Source organism: Calidris pugnax, unplaced genomic scaffold, assembly GCF_001431845.1.
Source record: "Calidris pugnax isolate Ruff unplaced genomic scaffold, ASM143184v1 scaffold133, whole genome shotgun sequence".
NCBI classification, from domain to species: domain Eukaryota; kingdom Metazoa; phylum Chordata; class Aves; order Charadriiformes; family Scolopacidae; genus Calidris; species Calidris pugnax.
Window position 1 is genome coordinate 1,357,028 of NW_015090977.1, and position 24,768 is coordinate 1,381,795.

A 24,768-nucleotide genomic window follows, 5' to 3' on the forward strand; every position below is an offset into this window, starting at 1 on the left:
AATAATAAAGCATGCTGTAGGTCGTTTGCAGAGCTGTGAGAGTTTCTCCAAGCAGTACTGTGTCCTATAGCCTGGCACTCAGTTATTGTTAATACCGCTTCTGGCTCTAGCTATTCATTTTCTGCTTACACACAAACACCACGTTCACTCTGTAACACTCTGATACGCATTCGGTGAAGCGTGCACAACACTGTACCTTAAAGCAGTGTAGAGAGAAATGTGGTTAGCATGACCACTCACTCCTCCTGCATCAAAGGTTATCACCTGCAATAAAACCAGAGAACAATAATCATTTTGAAGAAGGAGAGCGTGCAGCTACCAACTTTGACATCTAACACAGCATTGTCCCAACCCATTGTATCTAAAGAGTTGTTTTTGTGTTGCACAATGAGGCCTTGTGTGTGAACTCATGCTACAGAAATACAACTAAACAAACAAGACACTCTGGAACTAGATGACTACACACTCTAACAGCTTGAACAACAGAAGGATGACAAATATTGTGTTCCTACTGGCAGGATGCACTTGTTACTTATTACTGGGCCAAAAGGTTACTTTCAGTGATCTGTTGCAAACTTGTTCCTGACCCAAAAGGTCCAGCTCTATGAATCACTCGCTGCTGGATTTGAGAACATACTAGAATGCCTGTGGATGACAGGATGAAACTATAGTTTGTTGTACTGTGAATCAGGACATATTGCTTTAATGAGCAACACAATCACGTACTACTGTCCTGATTGTAAAGAGGCTTCATCACAGGGTAACACAGCGATAAAATAATCTGATATGAGAATGAGCCTTTTTAAAGAATTAGCTGACTGCACTTTTTGCACAACCAAGTCAGGCTTTTTGCTGAATGAGAAGATCGTATTGTTTATTGCTTCTCTGCAGGGAGAAATGGGAACTTTGTAATGCAGAAGTAATGTGTGAACACAGCACTAACAAGTCACCATCCAAAGCACAGAATAGCCCTGGCTCCCTGCCCTCAGACCTACCAATAACATGTCAGGGGTGAAGGACCCACCCCAAGGGCTCCCTCTGCACAGTGGGTAATTAAAGGCTCTCACTTCCAACCTAGAAAACAAACTGGCAGTGCAAAGTGTGTGTTGGCTTTCCAGATGGTGGAAGTGACAGTCCTTGGACACTCTAAAGTTAGGTTTTGCTGTGGGAGAGGCCAGGCAGCAGAGCTCTCCACAGCTCCCTTCTCCGTGACCAGGAAGAAATCATAACCTCCCCACATCTCAATCAATGTTTGCTTCCTTGCCAGCTTGTTCTCTCTTAAGGGAAGGAAATGCTGCTGCCTTCCTTACTCACCACAGCTCCCTTCTCAAATCCTATTTTATATGCAGGGCCTGAGTACTGGGTTAAAGATCAAGGGAAGATCAAAAGCCGCCCTGCCCGTCCTGCAACTCGCTGCTCCACCCTCCAACAGGAGAGGCCCTCTCAAACACAGGGGATATTGTGTAAAGAGGGAGAGGAAACACAAAGAGGGTGATAAGAAATACTTCAAAAACCACAAACTCCAGACAAGCCTGCTTATAAACCCATCCACCCAGTACAAATCCACAGTTAGACTTTCCACTTTGCCCACTGCCTGTAATAATGCTGCCACCAAGCAGTGGGGTTATTCATCGCTGGCAGGAAGTGGTGGAACCCAATTTGGTTTCATTCAGGTGCAAAGAAGCATTTTTCTGGTCAATCCCTATTTTATAAGGAGAAAAATTGCATGTCTTTGGCTTCTTTTGCTGTACATCAGCGTTACCTGAGTGGCTCCCTGCAGGGGCTGGCATGGTGCTAAGCCCTCCCTGAGGAGATCAGCTTTTCGAGTAGCTCATCTGGGAAAGACATTATTAAATTCTGTACAGCTCAGGGAATGAACTGTATTTTCTTCTGTATTTTACAGATAAGGAAAAACATGCTCTGAAGTCACTCCTACCTAGAGTGGTACTTTCCTAAGATGACAATGTACCCCCTCACTGCAGGCAGAATAAATTCCTGTGCAGGTGAATAACGATGTGAGTCTGCTAAGGGCTGGGCTTGCACTAAACCCTTTTGCTAATCGGTGACAGAGAGAGGGTTTGTCTCTTCTGCCTGGTCATTTATTTTCATGTAACCCATACAAATATAATTTTTTAAGACTATTACCCTGCTGTCAAATGCCGTTGAAATTAGCCAATGGGCTCTAAAGTCTTTTGAAACATGCATGTGCACACACATATAAATACAATTGCATTATTCTTGTTTCCTTAGGAAACCAAGCTAAAAACCCCAGGCAAGCCAAAACACACATTTTTCCTTCTATGGAAGGTACAAGAGAACAAACCAGAAGATTGAGATAAGAGAGTATAGTGAGCAGACTAAATAAGCTAATCATTGTTTTGACAAAACTGGCTCAGGCCAACTGTGGGAGCACAAGGCTGGGTTAGGAAATATTCTTGACGTGGAAATTATCTGTTCAGAAACACCTTTGGAGGTTTTTCTTCTCCACATCTGTTTTGAAATAGGAGCTGCTGTTCTTAGTGCTGCTGGGCTTACGTAACATCTGAACTAGCTAAAGAGGTTGCAGAGAGTTAATTTTCAACTGATGTTGTCTAATTTACTGTTAGGACATTTGCACCAGAATCGCCTGTCTCCTCAAATACACAAATTTGTAAGTACAATTCCCAAGGGAGCTGCACACTGACTCGGCCACGGTGGCATTCACTTTATCTGGAAAGAGACCACCTTTGAAAACTTGGCTCTTTACCTTTAGACATTCTTCCCAGCACACAGGCTGGCTCTGACACAGAAGTGATGTCCCACCTATCCATGTATGTAGCTTCTAGGTCTGTTGTCTCAACAGGGCACTGATTCCATCGCACCACTGCGGTGCTCGTGACTTAAAGCAGGCAGCAATCACATGGAAATATATTCCTGTGGCTTCAGGGATCTATTCCATTGATAACAAATCTGAATTTCTTTCTCATATGCTGAAGATAATTTTCACACGGGAGCATTTGCTTCTTCCACATGGAGCAGAGAGCTGGTGCACTTGCTTTTAACAACCAACATGAACCAGGCTGATGATGCAATCAAGCAAACAATCACGGAAGGATGAGAAAACCTGAACATCTTGAAACTGTCTGGGTTAAAAACAGGCTTAGCCAGTTCTGGGAGCAAAAGGCTGGGATAGGAAATATACTTGATGTGGAAATTATTGCTCAATGAAATCTTTAGGGCAAGAGGGAGTTCCCTCCCCACACCTGTTCTGAAATGGGAGCCGCTGCTCTTGGTGTTGCTGGGTTTCCTTCTGGGTGACCTTGGTATTCAGGAAATGGAACTTTCACTAGTGGAAGCCAGAGCAACAGCCAAGACAAACAGGTCCAGAAATCCCTTCCGGAGGGGGGAGAGCACAGAGGAAATTACTCAATTACTAGCAGAAGAGAAAAGTCCTGAGAGGTCTGGAGTCCATGCTCCCTCTACACACCATGTGAATTGGAGGAAAAAAATCACTCAAAGCTGTGGGTCTTCCTCACTCTTTCTGGCGTCATCCAGGGCTTCAAACAGAGCACACATCAGCTTGAGTAGACTGGTACAGATAGAAAGGTCTCTTTCCTTTTTAAGGACATCCCATAAAATGCCATAGCAAGGAACTCCATTTCTAATGGCCTTCCTTTGAGCATCACTTCATAGGCCTGACTTGCAGAGGCCAGTGACGTTCAAACTCCCTTTGATTCTCTTGTGTGTTTGGAGATGTCGCTTGTTGCTATTAAATCAGAGAAGCTAAAGGTTAAAAAGAACAAACTGGATGAAAAAGGAAAAATCTAATCATGATCAACATCCCAGTGCCCACTGGGTTTGAGCTGCAAGCACCAGCTCTTAGAATGAATGGTCCTGGGGGCCTCCCACTCATGAACCTCAAAGCACACCTGAGGAGACTGCAACACAAGCGAGGAAGGGAGGAAAAGGGATGCCAAAGTCTGTCCCAGCTCTGTTGCCTCCTCTAGCAAACTCCACAAGCTGCACTCCATAGTTGCTGTGCTGCAAAAGCATTTAAAGTCCTCTACAGACATCACACATTCAAATGCTCCTGAACTTTAGGAGTGTAGAGACCAAGATCCAAAACATGAGAGCTGAACTCACCCTCACAAATACAAGCTCCAACTTGAATGCCATTTGTAGAAGGATCTGGCTTTCTAGGCTGACTTGGAGCTGGCCCAAGATAACAGGACTGTTCCACAAAGAGCTGTATGGATGATGTTTCCATCAATCCATAGTGGAAAGCAGCTTGTAAGAACATGGTATTAATGAATTCTGGTCTTGGCTCTGCATCTGCCCCAAACACACTCTGAATGTCTCCTCCTAATCCAAGCTTTGCTATCACCAAATCCAAGATCCTGAAGAGTTTTCAGGATTTCATAATCTAGAGCCTGCCTGGGGCTCACACAATACTATGTAGCTTATTTTTTCACACACTGAACATTTTCTAATCTGAATCGAGACAGACCAGCCTTGGCTGCCTCTCCCAGAAACACTGGCTTTTGCTTATAAATCCAGAAGGCAGGAAATAATTTCCCAAGTCTATAAATTAGTTTTGGCTTTGAGTACACCAACCGTTAATTTCTGCGTCTGCATTATTTAATGTAGAGCTTGGATGAAATATGTCCCTGTAGCTCTCAAAAAGATTGAGTTACTCATGGACTTCCAGGGCAATTGAAGAAATGAGTAACTATGCAATGGAACAAACGTACACAGAACATGGTAGGTGACTCCATGCCTTGCAATGCTTCCTTTTGGACGTGTTGGAATTGCAGCCTGCTTCTCCACTGCCAGATGACACATATGTTCTGTAAATAAAAGATACCATTGTCTATGCTATGACTATGGGGAGAACTGGGGAAAGTTTTCCCACTGGGACAGCTAAAACAAGGCATGGCTTCCAATCACGTTAACTCCGCTGAGTTAGCTGGCAGTGTCTGAAACCCTGTTAGCTGATGTTTTGACAAGGCTCTTTTAACACATTAAGCCAATTCTATCAATTTCAACATTACTGAAAAATAGACTCAGTTTACCTTTCAAGCCAAAGCCTTTGTCTTAGGACAGCAGAGATGCTCCCAGAGTGGCTAGCAGATGGCAAGCTCTGAAGCTTTAAAATGCAGAACGTTCAACAAAGGTAATTAGGTGCTTGCCTTACTGTTGTTGGCAAACTAGGTCTGCTCCTAAATGAATGGCATTATAGCAAACATCTGAGACCTGACTGATTACTTGGGACACTTAAAATAATGAAAGTTTACAGAGCAGTTCATTACCATCATCCCCAAGAAGCTGCTTCTGTGGGTTTGGTGCTGCTGGCACGTTCTGATTTGTGCTCAGTGCTGCGCAGGGCAGAGCAGAGGGGCAGGCAGCGGGCTCTGCCACGGCGTTCATGTTCCTACAGCTGCACCCGTGTGAGATGTGATTTCTCAGCTCACTCTATGTTAGTGGCAGACTCCTGCCTCCCCCAGCACAAACAGCTTGAGTTTAATTTCCTCTGAGGCAAAGATCTAACCCTTTCTAACCATCTAGAAGAAGTTCGACTGTTTTCAAAATTTCTGCTGGGATTTTGGTGCACTTGTCCTAGTGCCCAGGAGAGTCACAAACATGCAATACAAATCCTCTTGCGTTGGAAGCTTTCAGATTAGATTAAAACCTATCTATTCATGGGGCCAAAAGGCACAAAGGAGCTCAGGAAAACTGCATTCATCCCTGTGCACAGCAATGAATTTCATGGAAAATTAGCCTCAAGTCAATACAAAGTTGGATGCATGATGCTGGTTTTTGTTCTCATGGGGCTTTCATGCTACAGGAGATGTGGTTTCTTCTTCTGTGAATTGCTGAAAGGCTTTAAGAATTTTGTGATTTTGCTTCTAATCAATGTGTGACAGTGACATGCCTGATCACAGCAAAGTTCAACAGAAAAGAACAGAACAGAACCTTTTCCATGCTTAGGCCCTCATATCTGTTCTGTGGGAAAAACCCCCCAAACTATACCAGTGCTAGAAAATCCCTGGTTTAATATACCTCGATCCTGACCTATAACCCTGCTGATCTAACTCTCTAACACACGCCTGCCAATGTACTTCAAACCTAAGACCAAACATAAGCCTAAATCCCAGACGGGCTCTCTTCATTGATGAAATCTAGCAAGAGGGGCAAAATGGTTGCTTTAAAATGTAAAAAACATTTGATGAGTTAGCAAAGCAAAATTCTTCCACTGTTCCTTTCTCACTGGGAAGCAAAGAAAGATCTACAGAGAGAAAAGGTATGTCCAAACTACACCATCATCCATTTCTATGTTTTTCAGTGGAGCAATTCTGTTTGTTCAGAACTTCTAGCAGTTGTTTGAAGCATTTGAAAGAGGATCAGAATGACCATGTCGTACTTGTCAAGGCACAGAAGCTGTGCAAATACTCATAAAAAGTCTTAGACTACAAAACACAAAATCACTTTCAAGGTATCACTTTAGACCTGAAATTCACTGGGCTTATTTAGAGGGCCTTATACAATTAATGAACTCCAAGATCTACTACAGTAGAACTTACTACTTCCAACAGAGTTCGCAGCTTTTAACCAATTTGAAGCTTTTACTTCAGTGAAGGTTGGTGACACTACAACCCAAAAAAGGCTTCATAAGATCTAGCTAGAGAAACACATAAATGTTATAAAGCAAATATTTCAAATTAGTAACTATACACTCTCTCTGTCTAGTCTCTGACTATTTCACAGAGACTCCAGAAGCAAAATCCTAACATTAATAAATCCAAAGAAAGCTTTCAGAGGGAAGGAAACAGCCTAGAACACTAGGTCAAAAGTAATGTGGGAATAGCTGATGCTGGAGAAAGTGTGACATTACCAGGTTGATGTTATTGGCTTCTATGTGCTTTAGCACAAAGGCAGCAAGGAGCCTCGTGTCCCATTCAACAGCAGGATTATCTGGAAGATCCCTGAAAATGAGAAGTACAATTAGTCACTTCACTGCTGAGGACTTTATAAAGATCATGCTAGAAAAGAGAGATCCGCTTACCAGAGAATTAAATCAACATAAATTTACTTACTATATAAAACCACCAAACCCTACTTAAAGAGTATTACAAGCTTGTATATTGGAGGGTGAAAGGGAAAGAGAAGTTCCAACACCCTCTCATAGATTTGCCAAGCTCTGCCTTTCTTCTTACCACTCAGGTAGACTTTTTGACTGCTTTACTTCAAGCAGCATCTGTTTTGTTCAGTGATTCTTGTTTTCTATTCATCCCAATCAAATTTCTTTCTCTCTTTCTTTAAGACCCCTTTTAAAAGACATTTTCCTGAAAGGGTTTCCAATCATAATCTATGAGTGAATTACATAAGAAAAGTAACAAGCAAACTCACGCTTTCATTTATACAGGAATAACCCATTAACCTCAACCAGAGGACAATAGAGCCATAATGATATTGCATGGATTTGATAGCAGTTCTTCATCTGTTTATTTTATGCTTTGCATACCAAGTGGGTATGCAAACCATACTGTGACTGAATACTCTGCCCGGGTATTTCAGATTGCAGGCTCCTAGGGGCAGGGACCATGAGCCAAATGCAAAATAACACCAGGCAGCCAAGAGAATGATTCCATATTTACACAACTGAGAGCTGAATTTGACCCCCCAGCCATTATGTTTGAATGATGCCAAGAAAACATTGCTTGCAAAGTTAAAAAGGTTATTAGTAACAATAGGATAACACACAGCTGCTAAAGACCAATAATGACATGTTAAACCGGTCTTTTTCTCAGACCTTTTCCGTCCTCTAATAGTCTGATAATTGCTGTGAGTTGGTTTAGCAGAAAAGTGACTCCACAGCTTCTCACACAGACACATGGATCTGGATCTGAACGGATCCAGCTGTTTGCTGCAGAGAGCAGGGGCGCTACCTCCCAGCGCTGCTCCAGCCTTGCTGACTCCCCAGACACCAAGGACGGTAACATCTGCAACAACACAACAGGAAAATGTCTACTTGGCACATTCCAAAGTAAAGCTCAGCCTGGGTCTTCATGAAAGGTCTTCTGGCCACAAATTTTCCCACTGCTGTTAATGGTAGTACTAGTAGAAAAGCCTAAAGTACAAACTGTCCATTATTAGCATTTTACCCATTGCGTTACGTACTCCTGCTCAGCACAGGCCAAAATAATGTGCTATTAAGAATCCCAGCAACAAGGGAAGGTGTTTCTCCATTAGTGTACACATTCAGCTATGGTCCCTGCGATGGTATTCACAGTTCTCTCTTGTACAGGCACCATGGTTGCCTGATGTATATAGGACATTTGAATTTCATCATAAAAAAGACGCTTTGGTACATCTGGAGGCTGTTTCATCAACTTAACAAACCTGCATCTCATCCGCTCAAGACAAAACCTTTCATGTCTCATGTTTGAAGAGGAAGTGGCCCTTTTGACCCCGAAGGTATTACAAGTCCCACCACGTCACAGCAAGCTTTAAATGGAGCACATTTTAAAAGTATGCTCAAACTAAACCATCCCAAACAGGATGCACACTGAGCAGAGTCTAAGTGCCAGTCTAACTGCGCTTCAGATGTATGAATGGTACCTTTGAGGTTATGTCAAGGCTTCATCTGATAATATGGAAGAAGTAAATTAGTCTAAAAGGGATTCTTCACTGGCCACTTACAATACAAATATCATTCCCCGTTTTGGACAGGAGTTAAATGGAGCTGTGGAGGAAGTGAAGAGTCCCATTAAAACAGGAGGGGTGCTCCAGCAGTAAGAGGTTAGAAAAAAAAAGTAAAGCTTGGAATTTATGATGTCCAGGAGGCTTTGGTGTCACAGCCACTGCACTCAGCTTTATTGGGCTGTCTCCAAAAAGGCTGCCGGGTAGTGGAGCAGGTTTTAACTAGTTTAGACAGATAAAGATCACCCTCGTTCAATGGAAATGAACAGCTGGAGGCAAGGGTTTAGAATCCCTGGAAACAAAACAATCTGAAGGCATGAGCAAATTAACTCCATGAACACTGAACTGATTAAGCAGAAATATTCTGCAAAAAAATTCTGCTTCTACCCACTTATGCTGCTCATGGAGAGACCTCTCTCTCCCAGCAAGGAAAAGGAACTATTTATCTTGCATAATATTTGTCAGGCACCAAAGACAGAGAAGCTGATCTTGCAAACAAGACACACATGTATGTAAGTACATTCATAACTCATTAATAGCCACGATGGCCCACTGAAGTATTCTTAGCTCATTCTGCAAACATGAAAAGTGACACACAGGTTAAATGACTTGCCCAAGTCACCCAGAGAAGTCAGTAGCAGAACTGGCAATGCATTAATCTAGATTGCTGCAGGAAATTACTTTTTTCTTTGTAAGAGTTTAATACTTTGTAAAGTCAAAAATTTAAGTGTTACCATGATAGTAGGGACCCCACAGAAAGCATGAGACCAATAAGTTTCTGCCTGTGCTCTGGATATTAATAATTGGGTCCAGGTAAGGATTAAAAGGTGACTAAAAAAACCCAAGCTAATATACACCCTACAATGCACACAAGACCCATTCTTACAGGAGGTCTCTACCTGGCTGCACTATTGAAATAAATTGCATTCAATGTGGTTTTACCTTGAGGACTTAGCACCACAGACATTCAGCATTTAAATGGTTAACTCCACGCTGCTTTTCTGGCTAAGGCTGATAATGCCTCTGAGCTCAAGGTCGAGGGGCTGAGATAAAGGACTATAAAGGAGTGAAAATTAGCACATTCCCTGGAGCAGACTGGAGCTTGTCCCAGGTTCCTCACCCGCCCTCCCTGTCCTCTGCCCCAGAGAGCTCCTTGTTGCTGCTGTCAGTCACCACCACAGACCAAGACATGAATCCTGCACTGGAGGGGCCCCCCAGGTCAAACTGCTGGGGGCTGCTGGTGGGAAGGAAATAGGGGTTTGGTCACTTGGCCCCATTTCACCAGACTACAATGGTCACGAAGTGATGTTTTTGGGAATTCCACATGATTGATACCGAATGCAGGTGGCTGCTTGGATGCAGCCCTTGTTGACCAGGGAAAAGCTGGGAGATGCATAGAAGGAGCAAAAAAATTATTTATAATGGAATAAGGCTCCAGAAATGTTGTTTTAAGGCTCCAGAAATGTTGTTTTTCCATCTATTTCCAGTGAAAGCCATGCTGTACTGAGAATTTACAGCTGTGCTTCAGTCTACAGACTGACGAGTGACAGAAATGGAGAATGATGGTGCTGCAGTGTCTGTCTGTCTCTGCTCACTGATTTCAGCAGGATCAGTCCTGGGAAACACTGTTCAGAAAGCAAAACCCTGTCCCTTTCTATTTATCCATCCACTGTTGGTAGTGAGAACCGGAGAGGACCCAAGGTTTTCTCCTTCTCACCTCCTGGCTTTCCTCCTTTCCAAGCTGAGCAGACACAGCAGACACTGACACCCACAGTTCCCCTTCCTGAGGTTTGCATAGGAAGAATATGGAGGATGTCCTGGAAATCCTGGCTCAGGCACCAGACAGCTACAAGGGGGCCACAGCAAATCACATCAGGATGTTAAACCAAAAGTCAACCTTGTGCAGATCTTGCCCAGCAGTCTTACAGCTGCTTGAATGAAAGAAATGTTAAAAATCACTGCCTGATGCCAGCTCCTCTCCAGGCCTCCTCCTTTTGCCTGCTGTGGGCTGTGGAGCGTAGCTCCAGCCTTGGCCATTAAACCCCTGTGCATGTTGCCAGTAATGCTGTCCCTGCCAGTAGCCTGGACAGTTTTGTAGGGTCAGCTTTCTAGGAACATTTGGGCTCAAGATGGCTAGATTCCTGTCATTTGGAAGGTCTCTTCTGGCCAAGATAGAGATTTAAAAACCTACATAGATATATATTGCCAAGTTACACCCTTCCTACACGATAGACTGCTCAATCCCCATCCAATTTTCCACTGCTCATCTACCACAGATCTTTTAGCAACAGCCAGAGCATTTATACGTACAACTTCTTTTAAAGTCTTCCAGAGAATTTATTCTGCTCATGAACTAAGCTCTCATGACAGCTCTAAAGGTTAAGTTAAACTAAACAGTTAGTCTATGTGATGTCCACGTGGTTTAACACACAGCAAATGGGCTGTCCCATATGGGACACTTGCAGTTAGAGTAACCTTGAGATCTGTCCCTCCTGCAGTCTGTTGAATGGGACAATCCTCAGGCCCCCGGGGGAGTTAGGGAGCAGTGTCTCTCCTTAGGTGACACTTACCCTGATGGGGACTGGAAGCACCCTCTGCCTTGACACAAAGCCTTTATAGGAGGCAACAGGGACAGGAGCAGAGTGGCAATGGGGTTCCTTCTAGAAGACACTTAGGTCTCCATTAATACATTCTGAGACACCAGAGTAAAACTTTCAAGGCACTAATGTGATTTTCTATTCCACTACACACAAAAAGGGTCAAGATGAAAGAGCCTTCCCATTTCTTATTGCCTTTTTATCCTGCTGCATGACCTTAATCAATCCAAGGCCAGGGACCAGGAAACATTTTTGCATAATTTTTCCTCCTTATCCCTCCTCTCCCCTGTGAATGATTTTACATTAAATCAGCACAAAGGTCGGTAGATTGATGGTGAATTACATAGGAAACAGGTGAACTGCTGTGCACTGAGTTCCCAGCTGAGAACAATGACCGCAATGTGTTTGTTGGAACAAAGGATGCCCTTTATATAAAGTTAACTGTATGAAATGAACATCTGGGCAATTGAAACTGGATCAAAAAGCAAAAGATCCCACAGAACAAAATGACGTGAGTGCACAATTAGTGAAAAAGCCATGTGATGACTAGAGGCAATCAGTGACCTTTATATCAGAGCATCAAAGTAATTGAAAAAACTGTGTAAACAGAAATTATTTCATGCTCTCTAAAGTAGAGCAGAGAATTTTTATTTTTGAGATTACACTAAGATAAGTTAAGACAGGCTAGCCCTAGGTCTTGAGGCAGAGCCTCTAAATCCTTACATTAATAACTATTTATAAATTTCTACTCCTATAATGGCCAATTACAGACAGGAGGGAAATATTGCTGTTAGGCTCATGTACATCTCTGATTCAATTGAAAAGAGCCCACTTAGACAAATGATCAGCATTTGCAACATCATGTTATACAGCAACCAGATGCCCTGTGTTTATTGGAATGTAACAACATACAATTTAGGAGAGAAATGGACTAACCCGGGATGGTAACTGACAAATGAAAAGCCACCTACAACAAAGACACTCAAGCTGAAATTTTTACACCAGCAGCTTCCTCCCTCTCTTCATACTAAAGATACCCAAATTCTTCTGCATTTTAAGATTGGAAATAAGAATCTTAGGTTTTGGTCTAAGTAGAGGGCAAAGGAAGTGGAGAAAATCCCAGCAACTGTAATGTTAAAAATAAAATATACCTCAAATATTTCACAACAGATGCAAAGAAGAATGGACATAATCATTTTCTCACATCCTTAACTTCTGTCATGTCTAAGTTTGGACTTACTTTATACAAATTTCAAAATTAAATTAAATAAGTTTAGATACCAGGTAAGTGCTGATGTTACTAATGTGACCACACCAGGCAGAAGTCATGCGTAAAGGGAAAGTACACCAAGACAGAGAGCACTCCATTCGGCTTCCTCAGAAGTCCAGGGAGCTGTGGATGCTTCTCCATGGAGCTACGTAAGAACACAGTGCACCCCTGACATAACATTCCAAGTACGTCCATACCTCCCCAAAGGTAAATGGTAATTAGATCTCGAGGGAACAAACTTTTTGCCTTGGGCATGATCATGTGTTTCTGTTTGAGAAATAAGCATCCTTTGGGTTTAAATTCAAAAGAATTATTACAGAACACAGGACTGCTTGTTTGCAAAGAGCTATCCAAATGTCCCTGTACTCATTTATTTTTTTTAATGAATTATTGATGATTTCTCAGCAGAGTTTAATGTCTATTCACAGAGATGACACAATTGCTTATCATAATTTGAAATCTGGTATTCATTTGACGTCTGTGCCTCAGCGCCTTGTTGATAAATTACAGCACAAAGCTCTGTAGGAACAAGTTCATATTCAATGTCTTTAAACAAAAACAATTGATGGTGCCTTTCAAGAACAGAAATGCATAGAACCTACAGTGGCCCAAGCTAGTTTTAAAAAGTAACTTTCAAAAACTAGTCTGGGGAGGACATTGGGCCCTGCTGTGTAAGACAGGAAACAAAATTCAACTGGACTAATTCTGAATTGATCACTGCTCCAGTCACAGCTTTCCTCTCTTCCGCTTCTCACGCCCGTGAAATGGAAATAATTATATGTTCACACCTATGTAAAGAAGTTTGAAATCCATCTAAGAAAAGCATTATGTCTGTTCTCTGATTCCTAGATAGAAATCTAAACCCCACAAATCTGTCCTTTACTCCCTGCATTGTCTACCCATGGAATATGGAATCGAGTTCAGCATCAGAGTCCTGACTTGAAGGTCTGGCCCAAAACATATAAAAGACTGCATGAAGCTCCAAATGACGAATATGGTGAACAGCTCTGCCCCGGTGGTGCAGAGGAACTCCACAACAAGGATAATGTCTGCTCAAGCAGTTAGAACTTCCTTAGGGGCTGGTGCCAAAACAGTGAATGGACTCCCAAATCAAGTGTCATCACAAACTGCTTCGCTTTCAGCTGCAAAATACCAGGAATACTCCTCGGAACATTTCCCTTCCAGCAGAAACACAGCAATATTTAAAGTTTAAAATTCCCCACACCCTCCAGTGCACATCAGAAAGCTGAGACATCTGGGCCAAATGTTATCCTAACAATGGAGACCCTCTTTGCCAAACCACATGACAGGGGTTTGGGTGTGTCACCTACTGGGCACCTTGCTTTGGTCACGTAGTAGCAAGGTGTCACCACGCAAGACTGCAGCGAAGGAAGATGACTCCTAGTAGAGTCACACTGGTGGAGATTTCTACCATACGTCTACAACTCCTTGACCGATTCTTGGTCCCACACAGCAAATCACATCTGTGGATGACACACAGTATGCAGCACTGCCCCAATGCTGTGCTGCAAACATACGAGCTGCAAGAGGAGAAACAAAACCTGGGAGCCTCACTCATGTCATTACTGTGCTGCTGGAACGTCTTCAGCAGCTGGTGTGAAGAACACATCAGAACCTGTGTTGTCATCATCCCTGATTGATCAGTCACACAAGGCAATGAGCACCGAATAGTTTGCTGTCACGCACAGCTTTGAATTCAGCTGCCAGAGGAAGGAGGGGACTCCAGTTCATTCACTCCAACCTATGCTGAGAAGCTCCAGCTTCAATTGAAGGAGAAATCTGCAACGGGTTGTTTGCAAGAACCACACAGTGCCATGGAGTGTATCCACATCCCTGGTGAGAATGGTAGTAAGAAAACAATTAAGTCCCTAAAGAGAATTCTTTAAAAAACAAAGCACTTCGGCCCTTACCTTTCACCCTCAAGTTGGGTGCTGTGTTTATGGTACCTTTCATTCCCAACTTCCATTCACATTTGATTTGCATTCATTTTGCACATAGACTACATGCCAAGCCAAGGCCAGTTACAGCCCTTTGTCCCCAACAGCCATTATGTGACCATGTGCCATCCAGTGAGTGGGGCCCACAGATCCCACATCAGGGACACATTTTCAGCCAGCCACCATTTAGCCTGTTTCTAGCACAACCAGCAGTTTCCAGCACTACAGACTGTCAGTAACGACTTGCCAAGTGCTGGGCAAGAAGCTTCCATTTCATTTCATAGAAGCTGGACTTGTGTGTGATCTGTTGGGGGCCATTAACAGAGTTCACTGAAAACATCAGTCAGAGGCCAGACTTAGTCGTCTCATGAGGTTTGGGACTGCCATGCTGAATTATGAGTCAGCAGTTCCTCCTCTGGCCCACTGAAATGTGGTTTGGGCAGCAGACAATAGCACAGTGTGAAACCAAGTCAATTCCACTCACATCCCAGAGAGGTATGCAGGAAAGTAGACCATTAAAGCCCCTGTCTAGTTCAGGAAAACAGGAATTCACTAACCTTTTTCCGAGTATCTGTTGGCAAAGTGCATTTCTGGTATTTGTCTGAAATGACTGACAAGTAACTGATGTGTTAGCAATATCTGGGAATCTCAATCTACACACTTCTAGTAAGAGAAACATCTTCAAACATGCAACTGTCTGGCATCTTAGAGCATAACTGCTGGGCAAAGCAGCACTTCAGTTCAACACCTTTCTTGGCCAAGAAGATGTTTGATGGAAATGCTCAATGGAGAGCTTGAGCAGTGCAGACTACAGCAGTTCCTGCCCTTTGGAAATTTTGCTCCACATTCCCAGAACAATCTGCTCTTCTCTATGACAGCTCCCAGAGGAGGGATAAACTGATCTAAAACCAAAAAAGGTGGACTTGCCTGTGCTAACACCTAGCTCCTCCTCGGGCCCAATTACGTACCACACTGGGATGTCTCTGGCCACTCTGATATTTCTGACAATAATAGAGGAAGAAAACAGCCCACATTTCTCCAAAAGCACCATCTGTACTGTAAGAAATTAGCATCATCAGGCCTGTATGAAGGGATGGGGCAGTTCCCAGGATAGCTCATAGCAGTGCTCGGTTCCTCATTATTACTGGCTTTGCCATTGTGCCCTGGAATTTATCTGGGGCCTGATAGTCTAAGCTGTCCTGAGTGAGAACAAAAAACCCAGCAGTCCCACAATCAAAACTTCTGTTTTAAAACTGAAATACAAATCACCAGCAAAACCAGGCTTCTGAGGGGCAGACCACAGGACTTCACTCCTCCCTTTCTCATTTCTTTTGTTTTGTAAAATGCTTTGAAATAAAGAACAGTAGTGCAGAGCTTGGGACAGGGTACATTAACACATGCACCAAGAAGCCGTATCCAACCAACACGAGTCCCGGAACCACTGGTTCAAGAAGGACAGACTTCCAGTTTCAAAGTGCCAGGCAGGAGGTCCCACTCTCCTGGCAGAAGAGCAGTAAACGGGCAGGTGGAAGGGGAAGGCAGGATGTTCTTCTTAGCTAGGGTTTTATTAGAGCACATGAAGTTCCTGACATGCACTGTATAACATGCCAAGGACTGGCACGTGGAAAGGGTACAGACCCAAGGGGAAGGAACAGAAAGTCTCTCACAGCAGCCAGCAAAATTCTTCAGAGGTGAATGACTGAAATACCACAACCTGTATATGCCAAATAAACCCAGTGCCACTTCAGCACAACCTAAATCCTGTTTGTTCTTAGAATGATAAATACACCACACTGTATGGGCAAAACCTGCAGATCTGATTCCGGCCCAGGTAAGTCATACAGAACTTTGCCACTGACCTAATGGCATGGGCCAGCCCCTCAAAGAGAAGAAAAGCCAAAAGCATAATCACTCCTACCAAGGAGATAGACCTTGATCTATTCCATGTAACAAATAAACTGCAGTCAGAAATCGCAGGGGAAAGCCTGTAGCCAAATCAACCCCTCAGCCATTTTTATTAATCATCTAGGAAGAGAAAGCACAGAATAGTCACTTCATGGACATTTATTTCTCATGCCAAAACTTATGTAAATGCAGATGCAACTTCAGCAGAGATCTCAAGAGGATGATGGCCTGATTCCAAATGTAGCTTCCCATGTCACAACATTCCAGCTTCCCTGTACCAATTCCATCCAAAGAGAGTTTTCCTGACTCCTCAGCCTTCCACGAACACCCCTCTCCTGCAACCCATTTGATCTACACAATGACGTGGGAGCATTATTTCTTGAAATCATGGTGTACCTACCCTTTATAACACTGAGGTTCTGATGCCCTGAGCTCTCTAGCTGGCTGCAAATTTTATTACTACCATCAAATCACTTCCTTTTATTAGAGAGCTTGTGTGAAGAAGTTCAACGCCCATCTTAACTGCGAGCTGGATCCCACAAACTTTACTGCCATGCAAAGTTTTTACTCATGCAAACAACCCTCTTGCAGGCACTGTCTTGCCAGCCCCATCCGTGTGAATGCCCCAATTACATGATTACATGAGCAAGCTCTGGGCCAGGCCCCTCTCTCTCTCTGTGCAGCCGGTGAAAACCCGCACCGGCTTCCACAGCAGCGCAGCCAGGGCCTGTGCTTGGAACTCCATTTGCAAGAGCTAAGTGGGACTGGGCAACGATGAACAAAAGGAGTACAACAACGCAACGACCTTTATCGTGGAGCCTTCCTCTCGCTCGGCGCTGATTTAATGCCAGCGTTATGCAATGCTTTTGCTATAGCAACAGCGGGGATGATCGGCAGTAACCCCGCCGCTGCCGCGGGGCCGAGATGCAGCCGCTGAACTTTGGCCCAGTAGCGAGCCCCAACCTCCCGCTCGCCCGGCAGCGCTCGGCCTGTTTACACTACTCACATGACGGCAGAGAGAGGGAGGCTCCTGGCAGCCGCCAGCATCCAGCCGGATTTCTAGGACCAGGCCAAGATTGCCAAAGGCTGGAAGGGATTAACTCTTGCGAGCAGGGGCTTCACGCTCCGGCAGCAACGGCCCGGGAGAGCGGCCACAGCGTGAGCAGCGCTTCGCCCTCCCGACACCACTGCAGGATTAAGACATTCAGTAGGAGTGTGTGTAAGGAAATCAGTAAGATTTAAAGAAGGGAACACGATCTTTTTTTTTTTTGTTAATGAGTGGCGGATGAGTGAGGATAATGAACTGGAGCTGGGAACATAATAGCCTCATCGAGAGCTGCGTGCTACAAATTGCACGTACCTGGGTTACGTGGGGGTGCAGGAAACTCCTCTGGTGGCACCGGATTGAGCTGGCACAGGATCCCCATCCTGGGGTCTGGAGCGCCAGGGGCACAGGGAGCACCCAGGGGACAGGGAAGCTGTGCTCTACAGGTGCCTTGCTAAAATGGTTATTTCATTTTACAGCACAACCCCGTAAGAAAAAGCTGCAGGTTCCCAATCTGCAAGCCATGCCACCCCTGTTTGAGCACTACTACTACTACTGCTTTAGCACTTCTACAGCGTTTATTTCCACACATTAGCAGATGTTCATTAACTAAGCCCCCTGTGAGGCTGCTCTGGGGAAGTCAGCAAGGAATAACCTTCACGTTTTCTAATGGAAGAATTAAGAGCTCAGGTAACTCTCTCTAGAGATCCAGAGGCAACAGAGCTGAGTCAGAAGGAGAGCCTGGGATGGAGGGTGTGAGCTCCGGGCTCGCAGCACGGCCACAGCCCAGCGCTGCAGCACCCACGCTCACTCCAGGAACACGTACTTGCCTGGGGCAAGTAACAACCCATTTTTCAACAGGCCTCTTAGAAGTGCTCTGCAGAGCCTGATGTGTTCCTGGGTACTTGGACTGAGCAGAAAACACACTAACAGTTGCAAATTATCCACCATTACACCAATATCATAGGAGCTGCTTAAAAGTATCCCCAAAAACCTGGCGATGGCCAAAGTGTTGACCTCTGTCTGCATCCCCTAATTGTGCTCTGGAGTGCACTGGCCAATACTCTTGGCCACTTTTCCTTACATACTTGTTACTTAGGAGTAGTCTACATAAATTCACGTGTTGCCCCAAAATATTGCATTCTCCAGTAAAACCTTGTTATTCCTAGTAAAGGTTTTGTAAATTTCTTTGCTATGATGACAAGTTCATTGTAACAAGAATGGACCCTGCAGATACAGCACTGAGAAACAGGTATGCCTTGATATCAGAACTCCCTTTGACAGCTCCATCCACATCCAAATATAAATGCTTCATAAAAAACATTGAAAGGACATTTTTTAGGTCTGGCTAAAAATCCAAGCGCTGAAAAATTTAGAACATAATCAGTGGCTCAGTCTCATTTTTGCAGAAACAGGATCACAGCAATAAACTGTTCTGTGCCCCTTACTGGTAAAACCAGCTGATTTCTCTGATATTCTCCATGTGGTATCCCGTTCAAGCCTCAACCTATTAGCACAAATTCTGCAAACCCTTTACCTCTCTTCCCCACAGATTAAACCTCTGCCTGCCAATGTTTTATCTTGCAGTATTACACAATGTCTTTTCCAAGGCAAATGATAAACCAGCCTTGGCAGCCCATCATGTGGCTACTTAGGAGAATAAGAGAAATGCTGAGTATTTGGCTTATGAAACAGAAATACAGGAAGAAAATATTTATAACAATGCTACTGTTTAAATAAGAGACCATAATTTATCACAGATGTGACCCTTCCTTCCAAAACGAGGGGTTTAAATCTTGCTGATGCTATGTAATGGCATGAAATAGAATGGACTTAATGAAGAATACATCCAACTTAAATTGTGAATTGCCCTCTTTTATCCCCTGCCATTTTGCACCCCAAAATAAGCACACATTTAGCTTCTTTCAAGCATTCTTTGCCAGACTCTTCAGTGCTCAGAAGATTTAAAAACTGATTTACAGGAAAATATTCATCCTCCATCTGAAAACAGCCTGAACACTTATACACTTAATGAAATCCAGTTAAATATTAACTATTAAAGAAGAGAAAATAGCACATAGCTCAAGGCTTGTTAAGCTAACAGTCACAAAAACTATAGAGAATGTAGAACGTATGTGTGTGGAGGGAAGGCTATGTAATGGATTGAATTATTTCAATGCAAATAGCAATAGCAGAGTGCAACACTGAAATGAGAAAGTATTGAAATTACTGTAGAAGGAGTCTGCAGGTACAATGAGACAGTTAATACATGACTAGTTAGAAGAGGGGGCATGACTTGGCATGGAATTGTAATCAAACTGTTTTCATTTAATGCTTCAGTTGGTACAGAAGGATCAAATAACAAAACATTCATCCCAAATCCCAATTCAGTTTCTAAAAAAGTATTTCAGTTTCCTGTGCTGCAGTAAAAATATTTTTTCCTTTTAACCAGAACTGACTGAAGAAGCTACAGGAGGCAAAAGATGCTCAATGACATCCAGCAAAGCATTCATTTCCCTTGTTCCTAATCTCTCATGCTATAAAACTGAGATCATGGGTCATAAAACACTATCCACATTTGCCAAATGAAGTGTACATTAGGAAAAAAAGTGAATATGTGACAAATGAAAACATACACTTCCTATTTGCTTCTTCAAGTTCTGTTTTTTCTTTTTTAAAAATTTGGTGTTGCATCATCAAAACAGCTACATTTCCTACAGAAGTGCTGAAAATTTGCTTCAGTATCTCCAGGAGCAACAGTAAAACTCCATGAGCAAACTAGTAAATCCCATCCCACTGCTTGGATGCATTATTCTGAGTATCTTTTACACTGTTTTACTCTTTATAATAAAAATACCTATATTTTTTTTAACAATTTGTCAGCATCACTTACCTCCCACAGAGTCACTTGTTCTATTCATAGTAGTTGTACGTTGGGAATTCTGGATTGCTGGCACTCTTTGTTAGTTGGGTTCTCTTAAACAGAATTCCTGTTTGGTGGTGGGGTTACGTTAAATGTACTCCCAGTTTAGCAACTGTCCCTTTAAGGAATTTATACTTTTTAATAGTTTGCTCTAATCTGAAGTACCACACCCACCAACTTCTAATTCAAGCTTACACTGGAACTGAAAAACTTTGTAATTTGATGTATACTGATTGAACTAAGGCCAAGGGGAATAAAACCATTTAGCTTTCACGTGAACTCAAAAGAAGAAAGGCTTCTTTGGCAATATAATTACAGAGCACAGATCTTCTAAGAGGAAATGAACTACAGGGATTTATATGATTAGACTTTTTTTTCCCTTTCCTTTTTAATGATAGCTAGGGCTCTCCTTCACTCACCCCTCCCGTCTAACAGCATGTAATAAGGAAGCTCTTAGCAGGCAGAAACTGGGACTGTTACAGAGATGTGTTTCAATGGTCACTGTTATGGGGTGGAATGTGTTGATGATTTTCTCCCAAGGCTCACCATCCTTCTTTTACCTACCTGCAGCCCTAACACTTTCCAGAAACTGATTAAAGAAGTAAGTAGTGCCTGGAGCCCCTTACTAGAGCTTTCTTTTTCTGGCACTTTAGAGGGATTACGGCCAAGCACATACTGTGCTGTTTGGAATGTTTGTGTGGTCCCATCCAGTCCAGTTTTAAGTATCTTATTCATCTTGGTTGTTGCTGCTGAGGAGATCTGAACAACGCTTCAGCTGTATCAACAGTTTGTTTGTGCAAGGAATTGAGGTTCTGTTACATCATATCTCCTTTCCAACATCCAAACAAAGTTGGAGTAGGGAACTCCGAGCCATTTCACACTGCCATATTGTAGCAGGCAATACACAAGGGCAGTGACTAGTTTAGTTGTCTTGGTAACATTGTGGTTGCCCCAGGTTGACCAGATCAGTGTGACTTAATCATCATAAGCAGAAGGAAACAATTGCAACAAGTGGCAGAGCTAATTAGCGTAGGTTCCTTCACTAAATGGACTTTCTCAAATCTGTGTCTCACGTTCACAACCTTTGGCCTGCCTAAGCATTCAAACAACTCTCAGTGTGTAGATACCTGTGACAATTCAGGAACTTACAGCCATTCACTACGTACTACATACTATGGATCTGTGTATATTTATCATCTGTGCACTCCCTATGGTTCATAAGCAAGTGTCAGGTTATAAACACCTATTTATACAGTGTCAGTACTGTAGGATCTCTACTGACAGTCGGTGAGTTACAAGGTATAATGTAAAGTGCATGTTTTACCTATTAAGTGTGTTTAAACCCGTTTACCTTAAAGTCTTTCTCTCTGTGCAATAATGCAGCTGTGGAGATCATCGGAGACACTAAAAGAAACGGTTCCCTGATGTAATCATAAAAGAGCTGGAGGAAGGGCATTTTCAGCAAGAACCTTGACAGCAGAATCTGCTTCTGTTTAAGTCTGACTTGTTCTCCTTGGAGAAGCAGTGTGACAGAATGTTTTGCAAAAAGGTTTGTATTTCTATGCCTGACCGTCAGTCCTAAATGCAGCTCCTTGTCCATATAATAATTACACTGTATGCTCAGTGGAGGTGTTTTCTAAATTGAAATAAATAGAATCAATACAGACTTGAGTTAACTGCACTGCCACACTGCATGAATAAAACACACCGATGGATACTCTTGGCCAGTATTCAACAGGGATTTGGTCATCGCTATTGCTATGCAAACTGCATTTTAAATGGTGTGCTAGCAGTTTAAAAATTCCATTTCTGTCTAACTTTTATCTAATATTGTTACCAGTAACTCCTGGGGTTCCACAAATAGAAAGAGTTGCATATTTACTGCCGTCACACAGCACAAAGGAAGAAAAAGAAACATTCCAGAAAATAGCTATGTACAGTTGTAGATGGGGATCTAGGGGACAGACACTACATAAAAATTACTCAACATATTTTTACGAGTTAGCTTCAAACCATCTGCATTTCTTGTATGTATTTCTCCAATACCAGACCATCCTTTTTTCATGCCGCCTGATGAACTGCTACAGAAAAAGAGAATCCTGGACCTTCACTTGTTTTTTATATATCCTTTAAAGGATCTCACAAAATGATTGCCAAACTTCTAAACGTGGTCACTTCCTTTATCATCCCAAACAGACAAAGGTTGTTTCAGTTCACTGCTAAGGCACTGAAGCATGTACAGGTCTCATCTGATTACAGGGAGCCTGTAACGCCCTGAGGCAGCAGAGACTGTCAACACAGCTGTCCCTGTGTGCGAAGACAAACGTCCTGGCTGGGCAATCTCTGAATCAAAATGGAAACACATCTTCTGAAATGGATTAGGGATAAGGACAAGGGCTGTAAATAGGCAGCCAGAAAAGTTTATAAGGTATTATTAAAGGAGTTTCTATTGAGCTGTTAGAAAGTACCTTGACCCTGGTGCTGTTTTGCAAGTATTCTTAAGTATTTTGTTTCTCTTGTCACCTGTTGCTAGCAGAAGTATATCTAAATTAACATCTTCTGAGCCTCCCTTGCTCTAGACACACAAGACCACACGGAATATGTAAAAAGCTCGCAAAGAAAGGAGGTGCAGAGATCTGCAGGCTAATGGCATAATTAGCTCTTGCAAGAAGAGCAGTCTTGCTGCATCAGCACAGTGTGGCTCTCACCCTCATCCATCCACTGAGGGGCTGGGCTGATTCATCCGGGCACGGGGCAGCTCTGCTCCAAGGACCCTCACCAGTTACCCCCGCACAGCAGCACACACACCCACAGTCCTTTCAGAATTTCTCACTGTCTCTGCTGAATGAGAGATTAACAGAGAATGTTTTAATAAAAATGTGCCACCCTGTCAAATCTTTCACTGAAAGATCTCCCAAGTCTTCTCCAAACACGTGACCCAGCAGCCACCTTGTCCTCCCTTTGAGGTGTAACAGACATGATGTACACAGTTGCATGGGGATAATGTTACATGGAGAGGACAGAAAATCCTGACCGCTGCAGCCAACGGCAAAAATTCCTTGCTGGAGCTCTGGGAAGGGACTTGTCTCTGCTGACACGCTCTGCAGCAGCAGCAAACTGGAACAATCCTGTCTCCCAGTCTTTGTAACCACTGAGCAAGACTATCTCCTGAATTTAAATCCTGAGGTTAAACATTCCCAAATAAATTACTGTTAATGCAGATCACTTCAAGGCCAAACTAGTCTGGGCTACATTGATTAAACATTAAGTTCTGCAAGTTTACTTCTCTAGTATCTACTATTTTATTTTCCTTTTAATTAATTTTCTGGTCATCTGTGCCTTCAAAAATGATTGATTCCGTAGATATCTACTCCCACATCTGGGCTTTCTTTCACAAAAATGATGAATCTTCTCCTACATAATGCTTTATTGCTTCATATGTCCATGCTCTTGGTGTTTTAATCATAACTAGAGTCTCACACACTCATATCTCAGCTTGTACAATACACTGGATAAGCTAAAAAAACATTTGAAGTTGAAGACTTGCCCAGACATCTAGTATCTTATCACAAAAATCTGAAATTTTCTTTTGCTCTGAGTCACAGATAAAAAATTTACTTCATGGAACATTTGAAGAGGGGAAAAAAAAAAAAAATAAAAATAAAACAGCCACGTAAATCAGGATCTCTAAAAGCATTGGCAGGGAGCATTTCCCTTCCTATGCCTTGTCTCTCTCCATTAGGCTGCTCAAATTGCCAGGGATCAGCTCTGACACTGCAACAGTGACTGCCCTACGGGCAAACTCAGACAGGGAGATGGCAAGTGCCAGCCACAGCAACGATCCCTGGCCACGATCTGCTGCTCTTCACCCACAAGGAAATTCACTAACACTGGGATCAATCCAGCTGTACCTGAACAGCAAAACTCCTTCCTACCCCTGCCTGCACGGCAGAACAGGCTGATTTCAACCCACCCATCTTAAAGAAGTGATTTAGTTATTTCTGAAACAGCTCTATAGCTAAGCATAGAATTTAATTTTTAGTTTATTGTATTAACAACTGTGGAGTGATGTATTTTTCCCCACTAAATGAATTTTTATTCATGGTTGCTGCAATTTTGGGTTGAGATGGAAGCTGGAGCTCAAAGTTATTATAACTGTATTTTGTAATTGTTTTCTAATAACTAAGTAAATTATATTAGAATTTCTAGTAATATATGGAAAAGCTTACCAAAACACGGTATTTGGAAACTAACAGATCCAGTAAACAAAGAAAATATTAACTGCAGTTAAAGAGATAAAGCAGTTGTTTTTGGATCACACATGCTCTTCAGGCATCTAAAAAATTAGTAGAACAGACTTTCACATCTATTTTTATACACAGACCGCAAGA

The 24,768-nt window shown here is 42.8% G+C and overlaps 1 protein-coding gene across 1 annotated transcript in view; it reads right to left on the bottom strand.

Annotated features, from left to right (window-relative positions):
- PIGL (phosphatidylinositol glycan anchor biosynthesis class L) overlaps nucleotides 1-24,768 on the bottom strand; it is a 66,876-nt gene that overhangs the window by 19,162 nt on the left and 22,946 nt on the right. Inside the window, exons 3-4 of the mRNA XM_014953088.1 lie at nucleotides 6,872-6,962; nucleotides 197-264 (exon numbers count right to left, since the gene is read on the bottom strand). Of these exons, the coding sequence (XP_014808574.1) occupies nucleotides 197-264; nucleotides 6,872-6,962 (159 nt within the window). The remainder of the gene's footprint in view (nucleotides 1-196; nucleotides 265-6,871; nucleotides 6,963-24,768) is intronic.